This window comes from Lissotriton helveticus, chromosome 8 (assembly GCF_964261635.1).
Source record: "Lissotriton helveticus chromosome 8, aLisHel1.1, whole genome shotgun sequence".
NCBI lineage: Eukaryota > Metazoa > Chordata > Amphibia > Caudata > Salamandridae > Lissotriton > Lissotriton helveticus.
In genome coordinates this window covers 364495644-364519437 of record NC_136069.1, presented here as the reverse complement: position 1 = coordinate 364519437, position 23794 = coordinate 364495644, and the positions used below count along the sequence as shown (strand labels likewise).

Below are 23794 nucleotides of genomic sequence, written 5' to 3'. Positions count from 1 at the left end.
AGCAACCCAGTTATGCAATGTGCACTGTTCTAGAATAAATAGCTATGTAAATATTCCCAGTGTTTATGGATGGGTTTCCAAGCAGCTGAGAGTTGAACTGAAGCAAATAGGAAGCCATGCTGGTAAAGAGATGCTATCAATAATACTATCATCAGCTACTGACCTATCATCTTTGCTTCATCCTCTGTAAGGGTTTTGCTTAGGTAAGTCTTCTTCACTCTCAGCGTGTTACCCGAAGGAAGGACTGCTCCAGTAACCGGCATGGGAGGCTCTCCGTCTTTCTGCTGCAAGCTGTCTGCAATGACCAAGAAGGCTCGCAAACCGATGTTCATTCTCTAAAGATAAGAACAAATAAGGTAATTGAAATAAACCATATTTATAGAATCTCATGAAACAGTTTGACCATTCATCACAAGAACACCATACCAAATATTGTACAAATAACTGAGGAGCAGGAGTCCATACTGGCCTTCTTGTGGCAAAAACACACAACTAGAGTTCAATCAATCAATCAATCACTGCATTTATATAGCCCACTACTCACCCGGAGGGTCTCAAGGCGCTAGGGGAGGGGGGTCCGCTACTGCTCGAACAGCCAGGTCTTGAGCTGCTTCCTGAAGGCGAGGTGGTCCTGGGTCAGGCGGAGGTGGGTCGGGAGAGAGTTCCAAGTCTTGGCGGCCAGGTAGGAGAAGGACCTTCCCCCTCTGGTGGCTCTTCGGAAGCGGGGGACGGCGGCGAGGGCGTGGCCGGTCGATCGAAGCTGGCGTGTGGGAGCGTAGAAGTTGAGGCGGCTGTTGAGGTATCCTGGGCCTTGGTTGTGTAGGGCTTTGTGTGCGTGGGTGAGGAGACGGAAGGTGATTCTCTTGTTGACCGGGAGCCAGTGCAGGTCTCTCAGGTGTCCGGAGATGTGGCTGCGACGGGGGATGTCCAGGATGAGTCGTGCTGAGACGTTCTGGATCCGCTGGAGTCTCTTCTGGAGTTTGGCGGTGGTACCGGCGTAGAGGGAGCTGCCGTAGTCCAGACGGCTGGTGACGAGGGCCTGGGTGACCGTCTTCCTGGTCTCGGTGGGGATCCACCGGAAGATCTTACGTAGCATGCGCAGGATGTTGAAGCATGACGAGGAGACGGCGTTGATTTGTCTGGTCATGGAGAGGGAGGAGTCCAGGATGAAGTCCAGGTTGCGTGTGTGGTCTGTTGGTTTGGGTGCGCTGCCCAGGGCGGGGGGCCACCAGGAGTCGTCCCAGGCGGAGGGTGAAGATCCCAGGATGAGGACTTCCGTCTTGTCCGAGTTCAATTTCAGGCGACTGTTCATCATCCACTTGGCAACCTCTGTCATCCCTTCGTGTAGGTTGGCTCTGGCGGTGGTGGGGTCGTTGGTGAGGGAGAGGATCAGCTGGGTGTCGTCGGCGTAGGAGATGATGTTGAGGTTGTGTTGGCGAGCGATGGCTGCGAGGGGGCTCATGTAGACGTTGAAGAGGGTTGGGCTGAGCGAGGAGCCTTGAGGAACGCCGCAGATGACTTCGGTGGCTTCTGATCTGAACGGGGGGAGGCGGACTCTCTGTGTCCTTCCGGCGAGGAAGGAGATGATCCACTCCAGTGCCTTCTCCTGGATTCCGACGTTGCTGAGGCGCTGCACTAGGGTGCGGTGGCAGACAGTGTCGAAGGCCGCGGAGAGGTCTAGGAGGATGAGGGCCGCTGTTTCTCCGTTGTCGAGCAGTGCTCGGATGTCATCGGTGGCTGCGATCAGGGCAGTCTCGGTGCTGTGGTTGGCCCGGAGTCCAGACTGCGAGAGGTCGAGGGATCCGTTCGTCTCGAGGAAGGCGGCCAGCTGCTTGTTGACGGTCTTCTCGATGACTTTTGCAGGAAACGGGAGCAGCGAGATGGGGCGGTAGTTCTTGAGGTCGGTGGGGTCGGCTGATGGCTTCTTAAGTAGAGCGCTGAGTTCGGCGTGCTTCCAGCTCTCCGGGAAGGTAGCGGTGTCGAAGGAGGTGTTGATGATGTCCCGCAGGTGGGGTGCGATGACAGCGTCAGCCTTGTTGAAGACGTGGTGAGGGCATGGGTCGGTCGGAGATCCGGAGTGGATGGAGTTCATCATGCGGACGGTGTCTTCGGTGCTGATCGGGGTCCAGGCGCGGAGGATGGTGGTGGGGGGCGGTGGTTCGGTCGTGGAGTGCGTCGGTTGAGTGCTGAAGCTGTTGTGTATGTCCGCGATCTTGTTGTAGAAGTAGAAGGCGAGGGAGTTGCAGAGATCTTGTGAAGGGGTGATTGACGTTCTTTCCGGCGTTGGAGAGCTCTTTGACGATGTTGAAGAGTTCCTTGCTGTTGTGTGCGTTGTTGTCCAGTCGTTCCTTGAATGCAGTTTTCTTGGTTGCGTGAATCAGTTGGTGGTGTTTTCGGGTGGCGAGCTTGAGGGCAGTCATGTTGTCCGGTGTTGGGTCTCTGCGCCAGGCTTTCTCGAGGGCTCGGCAGTTCCTCTTGAGTTCGTCGGTGAACCATGGGGCTTTCTTGCTGCCGGGTCTGCTAGGCGGGGTCCTCAGAGGGGCGAGGTCGTTTGTGCAGTTGCTGATCCACTTTGTGAGGTTGGTGGCCTCCTGGCTGGGGTTCTGTCACTACCTTAGAATTGGACTCTTTTTTTAGTGTCTGAAATGTGTTAGTTGCATATTCCCTCTCCATTACTCAAAATGATTCCCTTTGCAGGGGTGTTCTCCAGATTTATTTAAATTATGCACTAAGCATATCTTAGAAAGTGGTGACAAATGCACATTTTGACAAGACCCACCATCGTTAAAAAACCTTAGCTGTCCAACTTTGGAGACTACATAGACTTTACCATGTTATTTAGATAGCCTTCTACCATCAGGTCCATGGTCCTTCTAGTTATTGTACAATGCAAAGCTAAAGTATAGAACTTGTGTTTGCTATTGCTTTTACACTATTTACCACAAAGGTTTGTGCTATGTGACTGCCACAAGCAAGCCACCAGCTTGAATTTATTATCACTCAATCCATCCTTTTAGTTACATAAACTTGAAACATATTAGCTTCTTTTCAAATAGTGCACCACCTACAACAGTGTTACTACACACAAGACTTCGGAGTCTGCGGGTGGGACTATGTAGCACTAGATCATCTTTTTGTTTGATTACCTTCCTGTTCAAGCCCCACAAACTGAAATTTGAAATTAGACATCCTGGCCAATCACTGTACTATTAGGACATATTATTTTCACAAACCACTGACAGGTTGTCACTTGTCTGTGGAATGTAGTGTTATGGGATTTAAATATATCAACCACACAGTATATTTTAACGTTTGTAAACTAATTCACCATATATGAGTTCGGGTGGATTCTGCTTTCAGAATACCCAGCTCAGTGGCAAGTATTAGGCTGTACAAGATAACAACAGAATCCCTTAGTCTATGCATTGATTCAGGCACATTTTTGCTTAAGAAAAGTTGACAGGTGATTCAAATGTTGCATTGAAAACAGCCCTGCATGATGCATCACTCTGTTTGCCAGTTTTTTCAGCTCAAGCTACACGCCGCTACTTGGAAATGTATTGGTAAAGGTTTTTCAATCCCTAGCTAGCTATCGGTGACACGTTTCAAGTGTGAGAACCAGGTGAACCATCCATTTCAGGTGTCGCCTTTACTTTATTAATAGTCTTTTTAATAGCACCCCACCTATTATATTGCAGCCAGTTCAATACCATTATGTGTATAAAATGTTCACAATGTGTCACTACAAAAGTCTCAGTGGTAGCATGGCAGATTCTACAATGTGCAATTACAGCAACAGATTGGATATTCCTGCTTTATTCTTGGGAAGCGAGATTAATACATAACTTTCATCAAATACATTACTTTGGGTGGTGATGCGAGGTAATTAAGAATTAAACATCAATAATGCAGTACAAGATTTTCCTTAATAGTCAAAAATTCAAACGTAGAACAGAGGTAAAGTATGCATGCAGGGGAGTCAAATACACAGGTAAACATTTTCTACCATCCACCAGGCCACACAGTGACAGCAGACCCACTCAAAACACTCCACAGACACAAGACAAACGAAAACACGGCGAGCTCTACCTCGGGGTTGAGACTGAATGCTTTTGCTGGCTTTCCCACGGAGAGCAGGTCGAAGATAATTTCTTTCATAGCAAAATCAAGTCTTTCCTATATCAAAAAAGACAATGAAAATGTATGACTGAACTTTAATAACAAGTCAAGTTTATCGAAAATCTAAACGGCTTTAAAAAGGCAGCAAAGCAAAGGTGTGCGAGGTGCTATGTTTAGATGCTGCTTTGGCCTTCTGTTGCATTTAGGTGGCTCAATTTGTAAACCATGAAAGCTCCTCATGATCAAATATAGTTCATGAGCAACAATCTCTTACGGTGGTCTGAAACACTGGGGGATGGTATTAGAGAAAAATTACAGAACAATGTTGATTTACCCTCAGCTGTGTCTAACTGTCCTGATAATGGACAGCATGGTCACCTCTTATAGTTTAGTTTGATTTTTTGCTTGGCGAGGTTGTAGAAATAATTCTTCTTGGTTTGAGTTTCAAACAAACACCATCTTTATTTAATTTTCCCAATACAACATTATCTTGAGTACGATTTATTTTGAGTATGTCATTTTGTTTTCATTAAATAAAACATGGACACTGCATGAATTAAATAAAGACGCACTTTAATGGAACCAATCCATATATATGAAGTGAGAACGAGAGAGACATTGAGAACGTAAGCATAAGTGATGGTTTGTGGATGGACTGGAAGTTCATAGCAGTCAATGTGTGAAGGGGTCTGGCCTCATCAGTGTATGGTACAAATTGGTCTGACAGTGTCACTGCCTGATCTCCTGGGTGTAGGCATTGTAGCTGGGACAAAGTGTGAGAAGAAGCATGCCATTGCATTCGAATATGTACCATCTGTAGAGATGTCTGTGACTTAGTTAATGCCAGCTGGCTATGGCGTCATTTGAGGTGTAGGTAGGATAAGGTGTAGTATAGGCTTTGGAAACACCCCCATGGCAAAAGTGGAGCAACCCATAGTAATGACCTTATCTGATCAGCCACGGATATAGTCCAAGTCTTCCTAGAAGTGGCATGGACTGAACCAGAGGAATAAGCATTAAAAGAGCCTCTGCTGTATGTGTTCTGGTCAATCCTTCACAGGGTGAAATAAAAGACAAATTACTGTGATGCTGCCCGAGGAGGCGGGGCTTGAGGAACTGATGGCAGGTCTGGCATTTCCACCCATATTGCACATTACCCTTCAATACGGTGGCAGTGTTCACATAGATAGTGGGCCAACCAAGTACGTTTTAATTCAAGAAAGATTTATAAATATTAAGCCCTGATTTATAGTTTAGCAGATGGTATTCCATTTATCAGGGTGGCGGAGGCCATTACGTCTGCCACCCTGGCAGACTATCAACTGTCAAATTTAGAGATGACTCTAGGCCCATCGGCCATCTCTGTGCTTTGAAAGTACTCCTGTCACAGCAGTTGCTTTCCATGTAGAAAATGGCTTGGTGGACAGCTGCTGTCAGAGTTGATGACTGTTCGTCAAACTTTTCCAAAGAGTGTTTTTTAAACAAATTCCCAAGGAGTTAATTTGCTATAAAATTTGACCCTCCACCTCCTGGGTGTTTTCTACCACACTGTGGGAATCATTATTTTTCTCCTGTCCCTTACTGCCAGGTTTTTCCTAAATAGTGCAGATGAGTAATTTCCTTCCTCCAGCTAAACCTACTCTGTTGGGTTGTTGTAGGACAATTTCCGATGGCAGAGCCAGCAGGGGCACCACCATTGGTAAACAGATGGTCTGTCTGGTTATGGGTTTTCAGAGGTTAATCCAGGTGTGATAGAAGCACAATCCAAGGATGTAGTTGCGAGGTAACTGAGAGGTAATAGTGCAATCCAGGAAAGTATGACCTACAGGCACTGATGGTAGACCCAGTGCTCCTAGCAGTATTGCAAGTTACACTTCAAACCCCTGCTGCAGTTTATACCGAAAATGGGCAGTCCAAAAGTAAATTTAAATTCAGACAAGACTCCATTCTAATATTTGATGTAGTTGTAGTGATAACATGAATATATGCTATAGTGCTGTTTACAAACATATATATGAAATACTTTTTATTACACGTAAGTAGTAACAGAAGTACCACAATGACCCTAAAAACTGTTGGCGTTATTTCTACAGAGAGATCACAACTGGTTCATTTAAATTAGCCATAACATATTAAATAGCATAGATACCACTAGAGCATAAACAAGGCCACTCACAAAATAAATTTTAATTCAGGAGAGGCCTAAACAGAATAAGAGTAAAAGACCTGCCAATTACACGTAATATCAGTGGTGCTGTTTTCCTAAAATCAAGTGGCTATCCAATATATAGTTTATTTTAGTTGGCTCTAAACAGGTTAGATATGGCGGTGGTGGTGTTTACTGGGAGCACAGAGAGATACAATTCCTTTTAATCCTGGTTTGCTTTAAGCATACTGAATTGTGTATTTAGGACTGGATGACCGGACATTTTGTAGGGCATGGAGAAATTTTTATATTGATGGTTAGACGTTCTATGGTGTATGGAGCAGCTCAGCGTTTGCACAGAAATCATACCTGGTAACGAACCATCATATGGTGATCTCAAATGCCAGGACAACATCCCAAAGCCGTTGAGGGCTTCACTTCTGTAGTGTAGCTATAACAGATGCCATGCAACAGCATTGTTATTCTGTCTACTTTAGGAGATGATTAGGTCCAATCTTCACAAAGTTCCTAAATCCATGTAGTTTTATATGGTTCATAGTTCGTTTTTGCCGTAAGAGATTTCCGGAGCGTAGCTGATGCAAAGGAGGAGGCCACACCAATCTGCTCCTCTTAAAGACAGCTGTGATCAGAGGTGGTGCAAGCCTGGAGTGGAGGGCTATGTAATGTGGATATCTTTTGAGCTTTATTTACTTCCATCAACAATGGTTACTCTAGTACCACTTGTAGGAAGGGAATCTCAACCTTTTGGAATGTACGTTCAGTATCTGCTACATGTATTAGCTCTGTGGACATCAATGGAGTCACAGTAATATTTCTGTTAAAGTACATTGTCTGATATCTCACCTCAATGGTTGATTCGACTGAAAAAAATCTTTAGCCATATACTGGAAAGTGAATGAAGTGACTATCTAATCATGGTGGTACAAAAGGGGGTGGTGTTGGACGGAGCATCTGAACCAATCACACACTCACACCCAGTCAAAAGATCTGGGTTTGATCCATCACCGTTCTTTAGCCCACTCTGCCACCCCAGTTCAGACATGGCTATATGCAAATCAGTCTGACCCTGTGCCTCAAGGGAACAGTCCAGCCCGAACTGCCAAGCCATGCCTTCCCTGGACCGGAAACAAGCTTCCGAGGACCGGTTTCTGGCATTACAGCCGTCTTCAGCCCGGCTTGCTGGAATCCAGTGGCAAAGTGAGCAAGGGACTCACGTCTGAATATACCCTGCCACACTTATGGCGGCCAAAGCGGTACAAAAGGGGGTGGTGATGGACGGAGCATCTGGTCCATCACCACCCCCTTTTGTACCACTATCTAATCATGGAACATAATAGGACAGGTGATTGCACTCCTCATCTATTCGCCACAGGATACACATGTTGTCAAGTTATACATATAGGTTGAGTTATGTATAGAAAATCTATGCATACTTACCTGAGATATTTTAGTTACAATATTGTGGCCACTAAATATTACAGAGTTACACCGTATTTAAAGATCGGCGTCTTGATTCCTTATCACTCAACTTGTATTGAGTATTCCCCCCCTCCTCCCCCCCCATTAAAAAGCGTCTACAAAGCTTTTCAATAGGCAAAAACCACTACCACCCAGTAAGGCAAATGAAAGGTAATTAGGTACACTTTTTCACAAAACCATAATGTGAAATCAATATATAAACAATAAAATATTCCCTGGCTGTCACTTGGTGGCCTACCGGTCAGAAGCAGTTTTTGGAACTGATTATTATCCTAGCTCTCTGTTTGGCATTTATTTTTACACAAAATACATTTATATCCACTAAAAAAATCCTACAGTTCATTGATAGACTATTTAAGTTAGAGAAAGACTTACAAACCAACAGGAGAAAAGATATACACCTGAATTCCCCGTGTATTGTAATGACTTTTGCCCAAAGGGGGCTATTTTACGTAACTGTATATCATGCCTAAAATAATATTTGGTAATTGGTAAAACACACAAGATGATGGACGGAATGTTGAACAGTGGCAAAACATTCACCCCCAGTCACAGATCTGGGATTAATCCATCGTTATTTTGCTCACCACGCCACCCCAGTTCAGACATGGCCATATGCAAATCAGTCTTGACCCTGTGCCTCATGGGAACAGTCCAGCCCGAACTGCCAAGCCAGGTCTTCCCTGGACCAGAATCAAGCATCCTAGGACCGGTTAATGTCTATCAGCCGTCATTAGCCAGGATAGCCTGACTCCAGTGGCGTAGTGAGCACGGGACCCACGTCTGGGCATACCCTTCCCACATAGGGCGAACAGCAAAACACACAAGATGATGGACGGAATGCTGCACAATGGCAAAACATTCACCCCCCAGTCACAGATCTGGGTTTAATCAATCATTATTTTGCTCACCACGCCACCCCAGTTCAGACATGGCCATATGCAAACCAGCCTTGACCCTGTGCCTCATGGGAACAGTCCAGCCCGAACTGCTAAGCCATGTCTTCCCTGGACCGGAATCAAGCATCCTATGACCGGGTTCTGGCTATCAGCCATGCTCTAACTTTAACATACAATTGTCCTTGTACCAAGTGTGTGAAATGCATTAGGCACTATACAATTTGTACTTACACAACAGATCTCTTGCTTACCTGTGCAATAAACTGTATAATTTTTACAAAGATGTTTAGCGGCATGTCCCTTGGCACCACAACACGAGAGCCCTTGGGGAAAAGTGTTGTGATGATGGTTGTAAGTCGGCTGGAAGAACAAGATAAACAGACATTGTCAAACACAGTATTTGAAAAGGAAATACATATCTTTCTGCATTATGAAAGGCCAACTGCAAAGAGAGTCTACCAAACAGATCACTCACAGGCCAGATGACCGAAGCATGCCCATTTTGCTGTCAAGTTTGAAATAATACAACGTTACTGTTTGTTCTCAATTATATACTACCCACTACGAGAAAACACTTGGGCAAATATTCAAACCTACAAAAAATATTACAATTTCTTTAATTTGCCACATAAAGCTCATGAAACGTAAGATCCCAGAGAGGTGGGAGGGATGCAAATTGTGATGCAAGTTCTGAGACACTAAATATAGTCTATGGTTAAGTATTTACCTTGGGGTACATCATTAGGAGCACAACTTGATGTCTGCACAGGTTTCTGCACAGAGTCAGCTTGTTACACCATACTAAGCGTTCAGTCTTTTTCAATAACTAATTTTACAGGCTTTTTAAGAACAACACATCTCAAAGAACGTTTGTAGTAACATAGACTATACACCAGTGCTTAATTTGAGCCGGTGGTTTCCAGTGCTCAGCACCAGCACTTAATCATCAACAACGGTGCTTTTCATGAGCACCAGTTAAGGACACATTCATTTACGGGTGATTAAGTGATTTGCCCAGAATTACAGGGATGTTGAGCCGACGCCGAGACTCAAACTTGGTTCCTCTGGTCCGAAGTGGGCAGCTCTGGCCATTACTCTGCATCCTCTCCCACTTTCAAGGTTAGCATTTGGTTCTGTTTTAGGCAGCGCTAACCTGGAGAAATTGGCTGCTTGTGAAAGCAGACTCCTGACGAGAGCCCCGGGCCCTTCAATTTTTTACATATTAACCACTGCTAAACACCCACTTTCACAATCAAAAGACAGTCAGAGGAATTTGCGTCAGAAGGGCAATAGGCTGAATTATTAATCTTCATTCTCTTCAGTCCATGCAACCCATGGCTCAAGGTCAAGCTCACAAATCATAGATAACAGCACAAAACCTATTTGTTAGATGGACCTAGCATGAGAAGTAGGGCATAACCAAATTCATCCAAGTACGTACCCTGCTTCTGAAGCCATGACAAACGAATGAACATGTAAACACAGCTTCAATCAATGTAGTCACCAAAATAGGTTTACATTCTGTGCACCAAAGAAACATGGCTTGCAGACAAAATGGTTACTATAATCAATGAAATTTTCCCACTGGGCTACAAAATCATATGCATAATATTTGAGAATACAACCGAGGCAGTGAGGTGAAACAGTAGATACTAAAATTGGTAATATACGGAGATCAAAACTGCATTGTAAGCACATTTTGAATGTATGATCACCTAGTTCACAATCAATTGAAATGATCCCATGGTCACAGGAGTGAACAAGTGACCTAAACAAAAGTTTTAAAAAAAATGTGTTTAACACCTTGACCGCGGCGCGAATTCCGTTGTGATGCTGGAAAATTAATGAGTTGGCGGGGTTCGGACGGCCCCAAGCCGTCCTCCGCACACGCCCACTGTGACGTCAGACGGCCCGGGGCCGTCCGACGCATGGAACGGGTTATTCAGTTTTCAGAACATTACAAAACAAATTGGTGCAGCATTGCATTATTAAGTACTTTCACAGTATTAGTGTGGTAGGCATGGGGACAGAAGTTTCCTAGGTGAGGGCAAAGAAACAGGAGGAAGTGACCAATACCAGGCATCCACACATTTGTAGGCACTACTACATGAGGGGATTATGCGAACGACCTAAACAAATGTTAAGTAGTGGGAATGTTTAGGGGATCTCTGTGCTATTTTTCCCTAAATTGTGCTTTTCTTCCATATTGCTTTCCACACTACTGAAGCCACAAGCTGCCAGGATCTTGCCTACTTCTTTAATTCAAAAGGAACAAAAAAATGGGGTGGTGTCCTTAGGACAAGGTAATACCAATAATCTAACCCCTGCCCCGCTGACAGGATCTTGGATCAAGACTACTGCAACTTTTTTACACTGAAAACCTCTGTGGAAGCCTGCAACAAGTACAGGTTGTGGAAAAACGCATACATAACTTCCCTCAAATTCAGGTCCATAACGTCCAGTGCAGTTCAGTATCAAATTCAAGGCTTGTGATGCTCTGATAAAAAATCCTGTTCTTACAGGAATTTCCTTGAGTTTTTTTACATTTGCACAGATATCAAGTGCGAATGATATGTGTTCAGTTCTCCTTTTCTTACATTGAATAGTGACGATCTGCAGTCCATTACTGAGCTAGGAAAGAAGGGTGTACGCTTAAAAACAGTGTGGCGCCAAGCAACGTATGACGTGTCCACACAGTTTGTAGTGTAAATGTGCCAACTTGACTCTACAATCTTAAACTTCACAACCAAAAATACTTGCCCAACCCAAGCTTTGATGAACTTTCAAAATGTTATGTTTAAATGATACAATCATCAATGGTGATACTTACCCCTGTGTTGCAGTATTACTTTCACATTTAATTCTGATCATGTAAACCCATAATAATCTATACAACGATTCCAATGCAACTCGAGCCATTTTGGGGTCTTTATTCTAGAACAAAGGGAAACACCACAACATTTTAGTGCAATGACTAAGAAGATTATAGCGTATAATGTATCACACTAAAATTGTATCACATTAATATTGCATATATATATATATATATGTAAATTCAGTAGTTATATTGTGAGTAACTGTAACTTATGCCCTAAAGTAAGTAACTCACTCCCCCACCATGCACAGGGTTATCAATGATGTAATTTCAGATGTCATTAAGGAAGTTATCAATGCAGTCACTGTACATGTCATGAAAGATGCAATATGTGATGGTAGAAGCAGTGCATGGCGAGCATTTGAGTTATAGTTACTTTAGGACTGAGTTATAGATACTTGAGATAACTATAACTGGTGAATTTCAGTTGTTTTGTTTGTGTAAAGCAGTATGTTTTAACTGGCATTTTCATATAACTATGAAGTTTCCTTATCTTTTGTTTTTTTCAGCAAATGTCTATTGTTTTTGTTTAACAAAGTAAAATGTCTGCTGTGCGTGGTGTGAGGTAGAGTGCCCAACACCCTGCCGTGCATGGCCTACGGCCATGTGAGGCGTGGGGTTGGACGCAGGGCCTGGACTGCTGCCAGCCCCTGCCCCAAATCCCTGCAGGCACCCAACTCCCAGTATGCTTCCAATTGCTTTTTGTTTTAAAAGTGTGGGCGTTACATTGATCTGCTGATCCAACACGACGCTCAGTGCGACACCCATGATATGTCACTCCAGATCGTCTGAACCCTCATAACGTTTTTTTTTATTTGACACCTGGGAGCCCCTCCAAAATGCCCAGGGGCTCACAGTATACCATACCCTGCTCCCTTATATCTTATTTTGTTTAATCTTTTTAGGACTCTGGGATCACAACAATGGTTGAGCTTGCGGATCCATGAAATATCTATATTTCTTTAACCTTAATTTCTCAAAAACTACAGAACGGATTAAAACTAATGTACGCTTTTCTGGACCAATACTTAGTTTTTTGCCAAATTTTTTGCCATTTTGTTCAGCAGATTTTGCGGTATCACTGTTCAATTTTGCTATGGAAAAATGAATGGGGAAAATGCATTTTGGGACCCCCACTTTTCCTAGGCTCCCGCTTGACGGATCACCCCAACACTTTCCTGGGAAGGGGCTGAGGTAGATGAGGCTGGTTTTGGGAACTGAAGATTGCTCAAACTGCACCAAAGTTATTAGCAAACCAAAAACATATTTTTTATGGAAACGTGGTCCTAACTACAACTACCCAGTGGCAAAATGATCTGATTTATATGTCAGACTCTACATTTTCCTATTGCTGTCATGCTGACTGAGCTCTTCCAGGGAATTCTACCTGATTCTCCTCTGTTCTGTGTCTCTATTTGTTTTCTCTGCTCACCGTTCTTCAATACCATATGTTGGAAATCCCTACCATAGTGTGCGTGATTCACATCATCACTTACTTACTATATGGACTTCTCAAATCCCATCTCCTTCAATACCATATTTGATTGTTGTCTTCTAGTTCAAAGTTTTCCCTTTTTAAATTTGCAGATGTAAACATATGCTCCATATAGCACATCAACTTAACACTCAAATCAATGTTTGAAATCCAACAATACCAAATACAGTGTGACTTTAAATTTTATGGCTGTGCACAAATTTCATGATATCAAGCCCATGACCGGGGTGAATCTGCATGTGGTGTCTTTGGTATTTCTATAGTGTAAACTTGCCAAAATGTAATGGAGTGCAGAACAGAGTCAAGGACGAGCATAACATCAATAAGTGATAGGAGAGGTAGGTTATAGACAGTTAATCAAACAGTCTGTGCACACTAGTAAGAAAAGTTAATGGATAAAGCGAAGAATAGAAATGATTTAAAAAAAAAAACAGGTTGAGATTAGTTTATTTAATTTTGTAAGTGGATAATGTATAATAAAAGTATGTTTGCTTATGTACAGACCTGCAAACCAGATACCAGCCTGATCACAGCTGTTAGGACTAATACTCTAGGGAAGTGAGGTTACAACTACTCTACAATTTACTATAATGTGCCCTAAATAAACAACAAAGTACATTGATCAATCCCTTGAGTGGTGTGCTGGTGTTGATTCCTGTTCCAACAGAGTTGCTTATGAATGGTAATATTATCAGAAATACCTTGGTATTGTTTGGTCTGGCTACAAAGAGTTTTAACTGAATAGATTTCATGCCATCAATGCTTCAAAAAGTACAATCAGGCAGGGTAGAGAGTGAGTGAATTGGGTCAGACCCTACAGCCATTGCCTTTCACATATTTTTCATAGCTTGCCATTGCTTGGGTGGGCTATACATCAAAACGATGGCATTGCATGGATGGTTTCACTGGCCCATTGTGTTTATACAGGTTTTGGTGATAGCTAGAAGTACTCCACTTGTCAGACTGTAGAAAAGATACTATGTGCAGCTAGCAATTGATAGCTAGTGTCTGTTCTTTGATATATTTATAGTCTCTTTATAAAGCCACAGTACTATTTACTAATTGCCCTTCCATGCTCATTTATTTTACTAGGCTCTCAAGATAACATGTTGGGACTACAGCTTTTTTGTTCACAGAGTGAAAAAAAGTGTTCAGGTAGGCTTTCTTAAAGGTGCAACACAAATACTTGCCGTTTATAAATAGTGTTGACCTGGCAATATGTGGGTGGGTTTGTCTTTTAGGTTCACCACTTCCAATGCAAACTTCATCTTTGATTCCTTGAGCACAACGTACCTCCTCCAACGTGATCTGTTCAGTAATGGGACCCTATTCCTAGCTTCCAAAGAGTTGTAACCTGAGTTGCTTCATTATGGGATTCTACTTCTGGAACTGAAGAGGCCAATTCACAAAGCCACAGAAATATTACCAACTATTACCAATACTTCCCCTTGCGAATGCTTGTTTGGAACTTATGTTCCTAATTGTGTCCCCACCCACTCACCTTAAAATAAGGGTAAAAACGAACACCTGAAATACTCAAAAGATGATGTGAAGAATACTTGCAGTAGGTCTAAGCACTGGCAATCAATTGTGATAGCGTTCTAGCCCATCATTCTTTTGCCCACCATGCTACCTCAGTTAGGACCCAGTCATGTTCAAATAAGTATTCGATTTCTACAATGGGAAGAGTACAGCCCGAACTGTCAGGCCAAGTCCACTTTCAACTGGAACACAAGCATGCTGGGACCGGTTTCACCCTGATTGGGGCTCCTCAGTCGGTGCAGCTTGGTTCCAATGGGACAGTGAGCATGGCACACAGTTGTGGGCAAACGCTTGCCACTTAATACGGTATATCAAAAACACAGAAGGTGATGGGAAGAAAGTTTGCAATAAGTCTAACCACTGGCAATCACTCTGGATATCTATCTCGTCGGTCTTTTGCCCATCATGCCACATCAGTTTGGAACCAGCCATATGCAAATTAGTCTTGACTCGGCTTCAATAGGAACATATGGCTGGGTCCATACTGAGGCAGCATGGTTGGCAAAGGAACGATCAGTTGGAATGCTACCCTGAGCAATTGTCAGTGGTAAAACTTATTGCAAGCATCCTCCTATCACCGTTTGCATGTTTAAAAACTAGCACAAACAGAAAGGATGGGTAAAGCATTTACACAATGAACAGTGTCGAAAAGGCTGCCAGTGCAGTATAAACGCATTTTATGAACCATAAAATTGTCACGGTTGACAAATTGTAAATTTGGCAGGTTATTTATCTATACACTGACCAACCAAAACAAAAGCCAACAGGACATACATCAGTGTAAGGATGCAAAAGTAATGTACTTACTTTGAGATTGGACAAGCAGTTGTTGAGAAAAATATGCCATCTGTGTAGGAAAAACTGCTTCTGGCTGACACAGAGCAGACAGGTTACCAGCGGGTACAGTGCCTAACAAGGAAAGAGGAGAGAGGAGAACATTAGGCAAACTCTTGAGCAACACTTCAGTTAAGAGTTAATTTGAATAATTTGGTAGTGTTTCCAGGGATGGGAAAGTAGAAAGGAAAGTCTAGTTAAAAATTACTTCAGTCATAAATAACACTTCAGATGAAAACTGAGGGCATGATGATCTGATGTGAGCTATAATTATAGGTGTGTCTGACAGGTTGCAGAGAAACAGGTACACTGGTGTCTCTACCATTCCAGTTATGTTGATTTGGTTTGACAGATGCAGCATACCACTGTCGCAAAAGTTTAACAGGAAGAAGGAAACAAAGCGATTTCTATATCCAGCCAGCAGAATCTGGACATGTTGATTGAGAATAGTCGATAATTAATAGATTTCATTTTACAAACACACCTCAGAATAATTCTTTTTCAAAAAGCAGGAAAAATTGCAAAGCACATTGTTTAAATTCAAGGAAAATGCACATTTGTAAGGCAAGGTATCCTATTTACTGTATGTATCATAAACATTGCTGATATTTTACAATCGAAAATGTAAACACATTTTCTTTTAATGTCACCACTTATTTTTTTTCAGCTATCCGTAAAGAAGTGGCTTCCCAAAAATTCGATGTACCCCCACATCCATTTAATCCATTAATGCACACAATAAACAGCATGCAAAATTAATTACACATTGGTTCCTTGTTTGTGCACCAAACATTAAGCTTAATCTTCTATCAAATTGAGCCATAATTTAAGACAGACAAACCTATTTCCTCACAGAACCCTCTTATGCATTGATACTTTATGTTATTTGTGATCTTAATGAAATATTTTTGTTACTGGAACACAGAAACCTCTCTGCTTTTAGAAGCAGAGCCTCTTTCGAGTGATAATACATTGCAAAACATACATCAGCCTATACATGATGTGAACTAACAGTATGTGCTAAACTGTCTCACAAGTCACTGTTGGATAGTAATAACAGGTGAATTTCAGAGAGATCACTGCTGCCCGCTTCCTAGTTTATATACTCTTTTAAAGACAGCCAACTTCATAAAGCAATATCAATATTTAGTTTTTAGACATGCCTATGGAGAGACAGATCTGTACTTTATAATTTGCAACGAGAATGAGAAAGAAAGTAAACATATAATTTTAGGAGAAATGGGGCATTATAGAAACAAAGAAAAAAACAAATAGCTAAGCCCACATTCACAAAAAATTATCAAATCTATTGTGATTTATTTCCTGTCCATGTTTCCCAGGTTTTGTTCCCATCACCACCTTATTCTCACCAACTTTTTTTTAAAACCCCTCCATTTTCATTTTCTGACATATACTTCCACATTTCCCCTTTCCAGATCCCCACATCTATTTATTCTAGATCCGTAACCCTACTTCCTGTTAAACATAGAAGAATCCTTCGAAAGCCATGTTAGAAGTGAAAAAGGACTATAGCACAACAATTTTAACTTTTGAGCTGTTCTTAAATAATTACACCTTTTTAAAATTTGATTCTTTGTATTTCAGGAACTGCTGACATTACTGAGGATTTGACAACATAGGTTTTCACCTTCTACCACCGAATTCATTACAGTTCTTGTGGTATTCTATCATCAACTTTATATGTGAAAAACGAATTGTCATCCTGGTAAATCTTCAAGAAATTCAAAAGCTCGCAGGGAAGATATTGCTAATCCTTGCTTTGTTCAAATAGATTATTGACCCAAAGTAGCCTGTGGCTCAATGGTCTGCGTGCCAGTGAGTAATTATTGACCATAAACATCGTCAGCCTGTAGGCAGCATGATGACCTGTAACAATTCCCAAATACTCTAAGACAGACTTAAGAATCGATTTCTCACTTTAAAAAAATTCTATTGCTGGAACAATTGTTTCATGATGTATCTTTCTACCAAAGACAAGCGGATGGTTTAAGCTGTACCAGAGCTATAGAGTCAGCATTATTTTCTATCTATTGACACTATAAGTATCTTTAACACCTACAAAGCCACTCCGCAGATAAATAATTAGGGCATCCCTGCTCCATGCTACTCGGCCACCTAAACAACTTTCGACATAGCAAAGAAAGTTCCTTGAAAGCAAAGTCTTAAATAAAAAAAATGCAAGTTTCTTCCTATACAAATGCTTGGAGCCCAGCCGAAAATGTCCTAAGGGGCTTCCTTTGGCTAAAAAGAATATTTTACCTCTAGAGGATTGTCCAGCACTCTGTAATTCTTAGTAAGGGGCCAGAGAGTTCTTAGAAACCTCATACACCAGGGATCTCATTTATCAAGTTCCCCTGAGAATGATACAGGAAGGTAAGCGAGTGCAGCAGTGGCAATGTTATCGAAATAATGCATCATTACCAGCCTTGTCCCTGCTGAAGGGCACGTCAATAGTGATATTCACAGTCAAAATAGTTATGGTGAATTTGTCAAAGAGGGTTAATATTATGTAGGTTTCCATAATGTAAACAAACTGGTGGCTCAGACTTACAGGAATATGGGTCAAACATGAGCACATACGAAGGATGATGACAATGTTATACCATCTGGAACGTGGTACAATGGCACTCAACACCATCAATAAGAGAGGACTAAAACAGGAAAAGCTATCTTTCTGTACAGAAGGTTCCGCAATCTGTAGACACTGTTGGATTACAACGAAAAGCATTCAAATAAGTCATGAAAGGTAAGAGGACTGGTAAACTGATTTCACTATCTTTAAAAAAAAGGTAACGAAATCCGAGGATTTGTATGTCACATGCGTGCATCCGGACCCTACAAAACCCACCAGAATGTTGGTTCTACCTTGTTCTAACCAGAATGATGATCAACTAAGGATCATGCCGGAATTGTGCCTGGTGTGTTGTAATCTATGGGTGAAAACAATATATATTTTGGATAGCTTATTTTTCTGTTTTATCCATGTTCCTCAGTTTCCAAAAGGTTGCCAAGGAAACATGAAGCAAAAGTAAATATAGCTGATGGATAAAGCACTGAACCCAGTTAGAGGCCCAATTAAGTGGCTGCTTAAAGGCAGCTTATCGGCTCTTGACTTCCACTCTGCTATGCAGAAAGCACGCCAGCATTATAAATAGATTCCTTAGGTAGGTACCTGCAGTTTTTACACATCGTCCCCTAGCAATGGCATTGATAGGGACACTGGGGTCTTGGGGGGTGGAGGGGCGGCGGCCAACACCCTGCTGCATTTGCCCTGCTTCCCCCCTCCCTTTGCGCCCTATCTCCTCAGCTGTTGATTGTTGCTCCATGCCAGGAGCTGCATAGGAAGAAAAGCAGACACTGCACCTTGCAACACACAGGTCCATCTATATTCTTCTGCAGGAAAGCAGCAATTAATTTAGGCAACACGTGAGGAACTACAGGATCCTACCTATATTTGTGTCTGCGTGTATTCTATATCAACATAGATAAAGATATATACACACACGCACATGGAGTCACATTTAAATATTTTAAGCAACCACATATATATATATATATCTATCTATATATACTGATATATATATATATATATATATATATATATATATATATATATATATATTGGTATGTATATACATATATATGAAAGTCCTTATACACACATGCATGCACACAGTCTTTCCACAAGCGCTGTTTGTAGGTAGCCTCATCATATGCGACCTGGGGAAAACAGCAAGAGAAAAAACAATGTAGAAAGTTGGGACTCTCTGCAGAAGGCTGAACAGAACAAAGATAACCCAAATGCGATATCCAAGCAAAGGGTCTGATTAGTGCCTCCTCTTTCTATTGTCATGAATGGTTGAGGAAATTTGAAAGATCAGAATCCACTCACTTTTTACTCAAGCACGTTTTGTGATTCATGTGTGAAATTAGGAGGACATATGTGGTAATCTGTATCAGCACCAGCACATTCCCGAATTTGAGAAGCTCTGGGAATATTTGGCTTTGAAGTCAAATTGGAGGAAGAGCTCGACAGAATGGCTGGGTTGTTTTTCCTGTGAGAAGAAGTGAATAAATTGTCTTTGCTGTTATACGTATGTACTTCATCTCATTCTTACGATCCTAGCATTTAACACTGGCGATGAGGATGGGATTGTGTATACATAGCTGCTCCAAAACCATTGTCATGAGACCATTGTGCTCGGTCTCATTCCTACCATGCACCAGTATGTCATCCTGATATACGCAAATACCAGTTATCCCATGCAAGAATGTGCTTGGGTTTTTGTCCTCGGTCTCTATCAGTATGGTTGGAAGACCCGAATGGAGGTCAGAAATGTTCTCTGGATACTCTTTTTTTATATCTGCTTTTATAGCACATTGAACAGAAATGGTGCGTGCAGCTCACATCAGTGCTTGAACGAAAAAACTAGAATGGCGGAAGAAGAGTGGATAGGAGCCAGCACAAGTAAATAGATCACTCACATAGCAGCACTCATAATGAACATGCCCATTTACTGATTTAGGAGTTTTGTAGAGTAACATATGCCAGCTTATGGCCACTAGCATGAAAAAAGTTTACATTCTTGGACATACCATCGGAGTCAAGAGGAAATGGTGTTCAAATAAAAGTGAAGTGCAGGCCCTATCAAATATTTTTCATTCGATACACATGTTGTAACCTGTATTAAGTAAAAGATTCAGTTTTCATGGGTTTCTTTTATGCCAGATGGGCTGATAAGGTGGAGTTTAAGGCATTTGAGAGTCTGGGGCATTGAATGAGGAAGAACCTGCCTCCACACTGACGTCTACAGGGTTTTTGATGAATTCAGTATAGATCAGCTGATCACAGATTCCATAGATAGGTATATCATTTCTATGGTGAGAACAGCTTTGAATTTAATCCTTGGCTTGAATGGGAACGTGGAGTACATTCAGGGTTGGGTTCATGTGATCATGTTTCTGAACGTTAAGGCACAGGTTGTCTGATTTTGTGATCTCTGACAATCAATAAGGCTTTGTTCTGAAGCCCCAAAGAGATAGTGTTACAGTAGTCCAGCTGAGCCATTGCTATCACATGTCAGGTTTATTTTACGTCTGGTGAGTAGTAAGGTTAAGATGAAGGGAAGGGGAAAGGTTGATTCTACTCAGGTATGGAAGATGCCACAAAACACTATTTATTTCTTGTTATAGCAGAAGGTGTTTAGGGAATTTAGGAACATTAAGAATAGGCCACTACATTGTTTCATACTAGAGATAGTAGTGAATAGACCATTAGTACAAAACACACAAAAATAGAGTGTTACAAATTTTCCTGATAATTAAGTCATGCCCAGAAAGCATGTTTATAGAGAAAGGGTATAAACATTTTAAAGTTCTTCATATTGCTCTACAAAAAACGTCAGTTAACAAAAACCTATTTAGGCTGATCCTTCTGTGTATAAAATACATATTCCTTCTCCATAACACTTTTCAATCTAACAAGCTACATAGCCGTTATTATGACCTCCACTAAAGACGATTTTTGTGCCAATAGTGATCATGCAACCAGGGAATCACAACAGAACACAGTAAAATTAGTAAACCACAAAGAATAGTATTTGTCTTGAATTTGAGCTAATGGATAATATATGGATTGCATTATTGATTTGATTGAAATTTGACAATTCCCCGTCAATAGCCTCTACCCACCGAATAGTCCACTAAATGGAATTTATTGCCTAGTATGGCGGAGGTGAACAGGGAACGGTCCTCCAATCTGGGATAATAACCACTTTCCTTCTTACTGGGCAATCAGTAAGGAGGAAAGTGCACAGAATAATGTTAACTTGAAAGAGTATACTTTTAAGGCAAGGGTTACTGCCCATTATGGACTGTGGTTATTGCTCAGGATGGAGGACAGCATACAGAAAGGTGTGAAGAGTATGATAAGTATACCAAACTGGGGTTATTGCTCAGGATGAACTGCGGTTGTTGCCCAGTATTGATGAGGATATACAAGGTATTGCGAAAAGTGAAATTGGGCTACCAAATCGAACAGTCTCTTCCACCTTATCCTTAAGGGGCCCCTCCATTATGAGTGAATTGAAAAATGGTTAGGTAATTTCCTCCTCCACCCCCACTCCCATTCCCTCTCCTTTGTGCATTGGTAACTCATGTGGGACAGAATTACTTCCTTTTACATGTTTTTGGGGAATATTATGCAAAATGCGAAGGGTCTAGGTGGAAATCATCAGACCCTGGTAGTTGACTGGGTTCTGCAGTCCTGATGGAGCCAGTAATTCCTTTTGCCAGCCGCATCAGAATTACCGGACTAGTACAATGGAAGACTATTGCCTACATTGTCACAGAGTTGCTCATAGCCCAGAAGGATTAATGTTAGATTATCCATAGAACCAGAAACTGTCAGCTTGATATGCATCTGTAGCATTTCCCACCACGTCTCCTGGCCCTGTCCTTGAACTGTCCTGAGATCACTCAAAGAGGATATCCAGTGAAGAGTAAATAAATGAGTTGCCTGTACCTGTCCTGCATCACTAACAACCAACAAAGGATATTCCAGAAAGGTAATTTCTGAGGATGTCTCCTTGGGTTTTGAAATCTATGGTGACATCATTAAATGGATGGTGGCATTACAAGTTGCCGCAAAAGGTTAACAGGCAGGCATTTGTAGGGGAGCATTCTTGCAAAAAGGTGAAAGAAAGGTTAATGCGTAGCTACATGACATACATACACCACCTAACTGAGCCACACAGTGCATGCTCCACTCTATCTATTTATAAATAATTATAAAAGAGATTCATCATAAACCTTTTAACCACTAACCAGCGAGTGCTTCTTCCGCGAAGAAAGCTCAAGCGTTGTGTCGTACAGGCTCTCAACAAAATTCCTGAGACATGGAACATTCACTTCGTTTTTGACAGCCTAAAAGCAGAAGGGAAGAATTTGAGTGTTTTCACTACTGTAGTTAGGGCTCTTGCTTAATTAACTAGTGTTATAGAAACAAAACACACACATACAGCAGCAACAGGAACGAGGATTTCCACAAAGAGCCCGGCCAAAGCATGCTTGATATCTTTGTCTTTAACTTCTAAGAAGTAATGAGCACAATCCTGGAAGACAAAAATAAAATAACCAATTAGCGAAAATAAACAATTAGCATCATTCACAAAGTAGAATAAAATAAACTATAGATCTGACATACCTTCTTGCTGAAGTACTAATGTATAACATTATTGTTAGCTCAAAGGTTTACTTGGCTGATCCTCCCTATGCATATTTTTCACAGCTTAACAAATTTGCAAATTGAGTGCATCAAACTGAGATTTCAGATCAGCTTTTTAAGTAAGGTGCATTTTACACAAACCTGAGGTCTACGTGAGGATTAGGAAATTAAAACAAAATGTGTCATATTCGCTTAGGTTAGCATCTAGAATGACACTCAAACTTCAGGAATCTTGGCTTCGCATCAGAATCTGAACCTTTCAGCAGAAGGTAATAGGATGAATCGCCTGCTTTAGACTTCAAAGAGGCATATGTGTTTCAATACTCCACCAGTTGTATCATGGCAATGTCCTGTGCTTATCTGGCTTTGGATGGCAAATCAAATTGTCTCTACATGCTAGCATGGTTATGGGTAATTTGGTTGACAGGTTACAGACTGCAAAAGAGCCTGAAACAGTGCATTTAAACGTCAAGGCAAACGGGTGTCCTAGAAATCTGAAGGCACGTTATAAGTCTCCTGGTAGGATATGTATGCTCAGAGTCCCCTGGTAAAGATGGACTGGGAGGTGAACATTAGTTGCTCTAATTTCAGTTACTTGTCGACCTGGGGGTTTTCCACAGGTAAATCCATCCATCGATCACCTGGAGGAACATGGCCGGACAAAATAGGCCAAAACAGGGGAAATGCGTGTGGTCATACCATTCAGAGAAATGGAAACACACGATCACAATCCTGATCTGTGAATCTGTGAATAGGGCGGTAAAAGCACCCACGTTAAGGCGTCAACCTAGGTTAACAGAATGACTGATCACTCTGACAAGCTTGTGATGAAGGCCTTGGTCGGAAACCTTCTGTGTGGATCGCAAGACAAAGCATTCTTAAATGCTTTACATGCACTCAGACAGGTTGAATGTGAGGGGAGGAAGTTGCTTATTAAATGTGGCTTTAGATGTGATCTAATGGGATTGTAGGGGGCTATAGGAGTGAACATCTCTTTCTGAAAGTGTAAGGAGTAGGCAGTTGTTCTGGCTTTCTGAAACAAACAAATCCAAATTAAAGCAGCCCACAGATACTGAGTCCGGGTCACTATTCTTGAAGCCTCCATTTTGCTCTCAGGACAGGAGAAAGTAAAACATAG

The 23794-nt window shown here is 41.8% G+C and overlaps 1 protein-coding gene across 2 annotated transcripts in view; it reads right to left on the bottom strand.

Annotated features, from left to right (window-relative positions):
- The window catches only part of FRY (FRY microtubule binding protein), a 778582-nt gene that overhangs the window by 292188 nt on the left and 462600 nt on the right, over positions 1–23794 (bottom strand). For both annotated transcript variants that reach the window (XM_078657150.1, XM_078657151.1), the window contains exons 9-15: positions 22451–22543; positions 22257–22355; positions 15384–15485; positions 11495–11598; positions 8916–9024; positions 4090–4176; positions 164–335 (exon numbers count right to left, since the gene is read on the bottom strand). In XM_078657150.1, coding sequence (XP_078513276.1) covers positions 164–335; positions 4090–4176; positions 8916–9024; positions 11495–11598; positions 15384–15485; positions 22257–22355; positions 22451–22543 — 766 coding nt within the window. The remainder of the gene's footprint in view (positions 1–163; positions 336–4089; positions 4177–8915; positions 9025–11494; positions 11599–15383; positions 15486–22256; positions 22356–22450; positions 22544–23794) is intronic.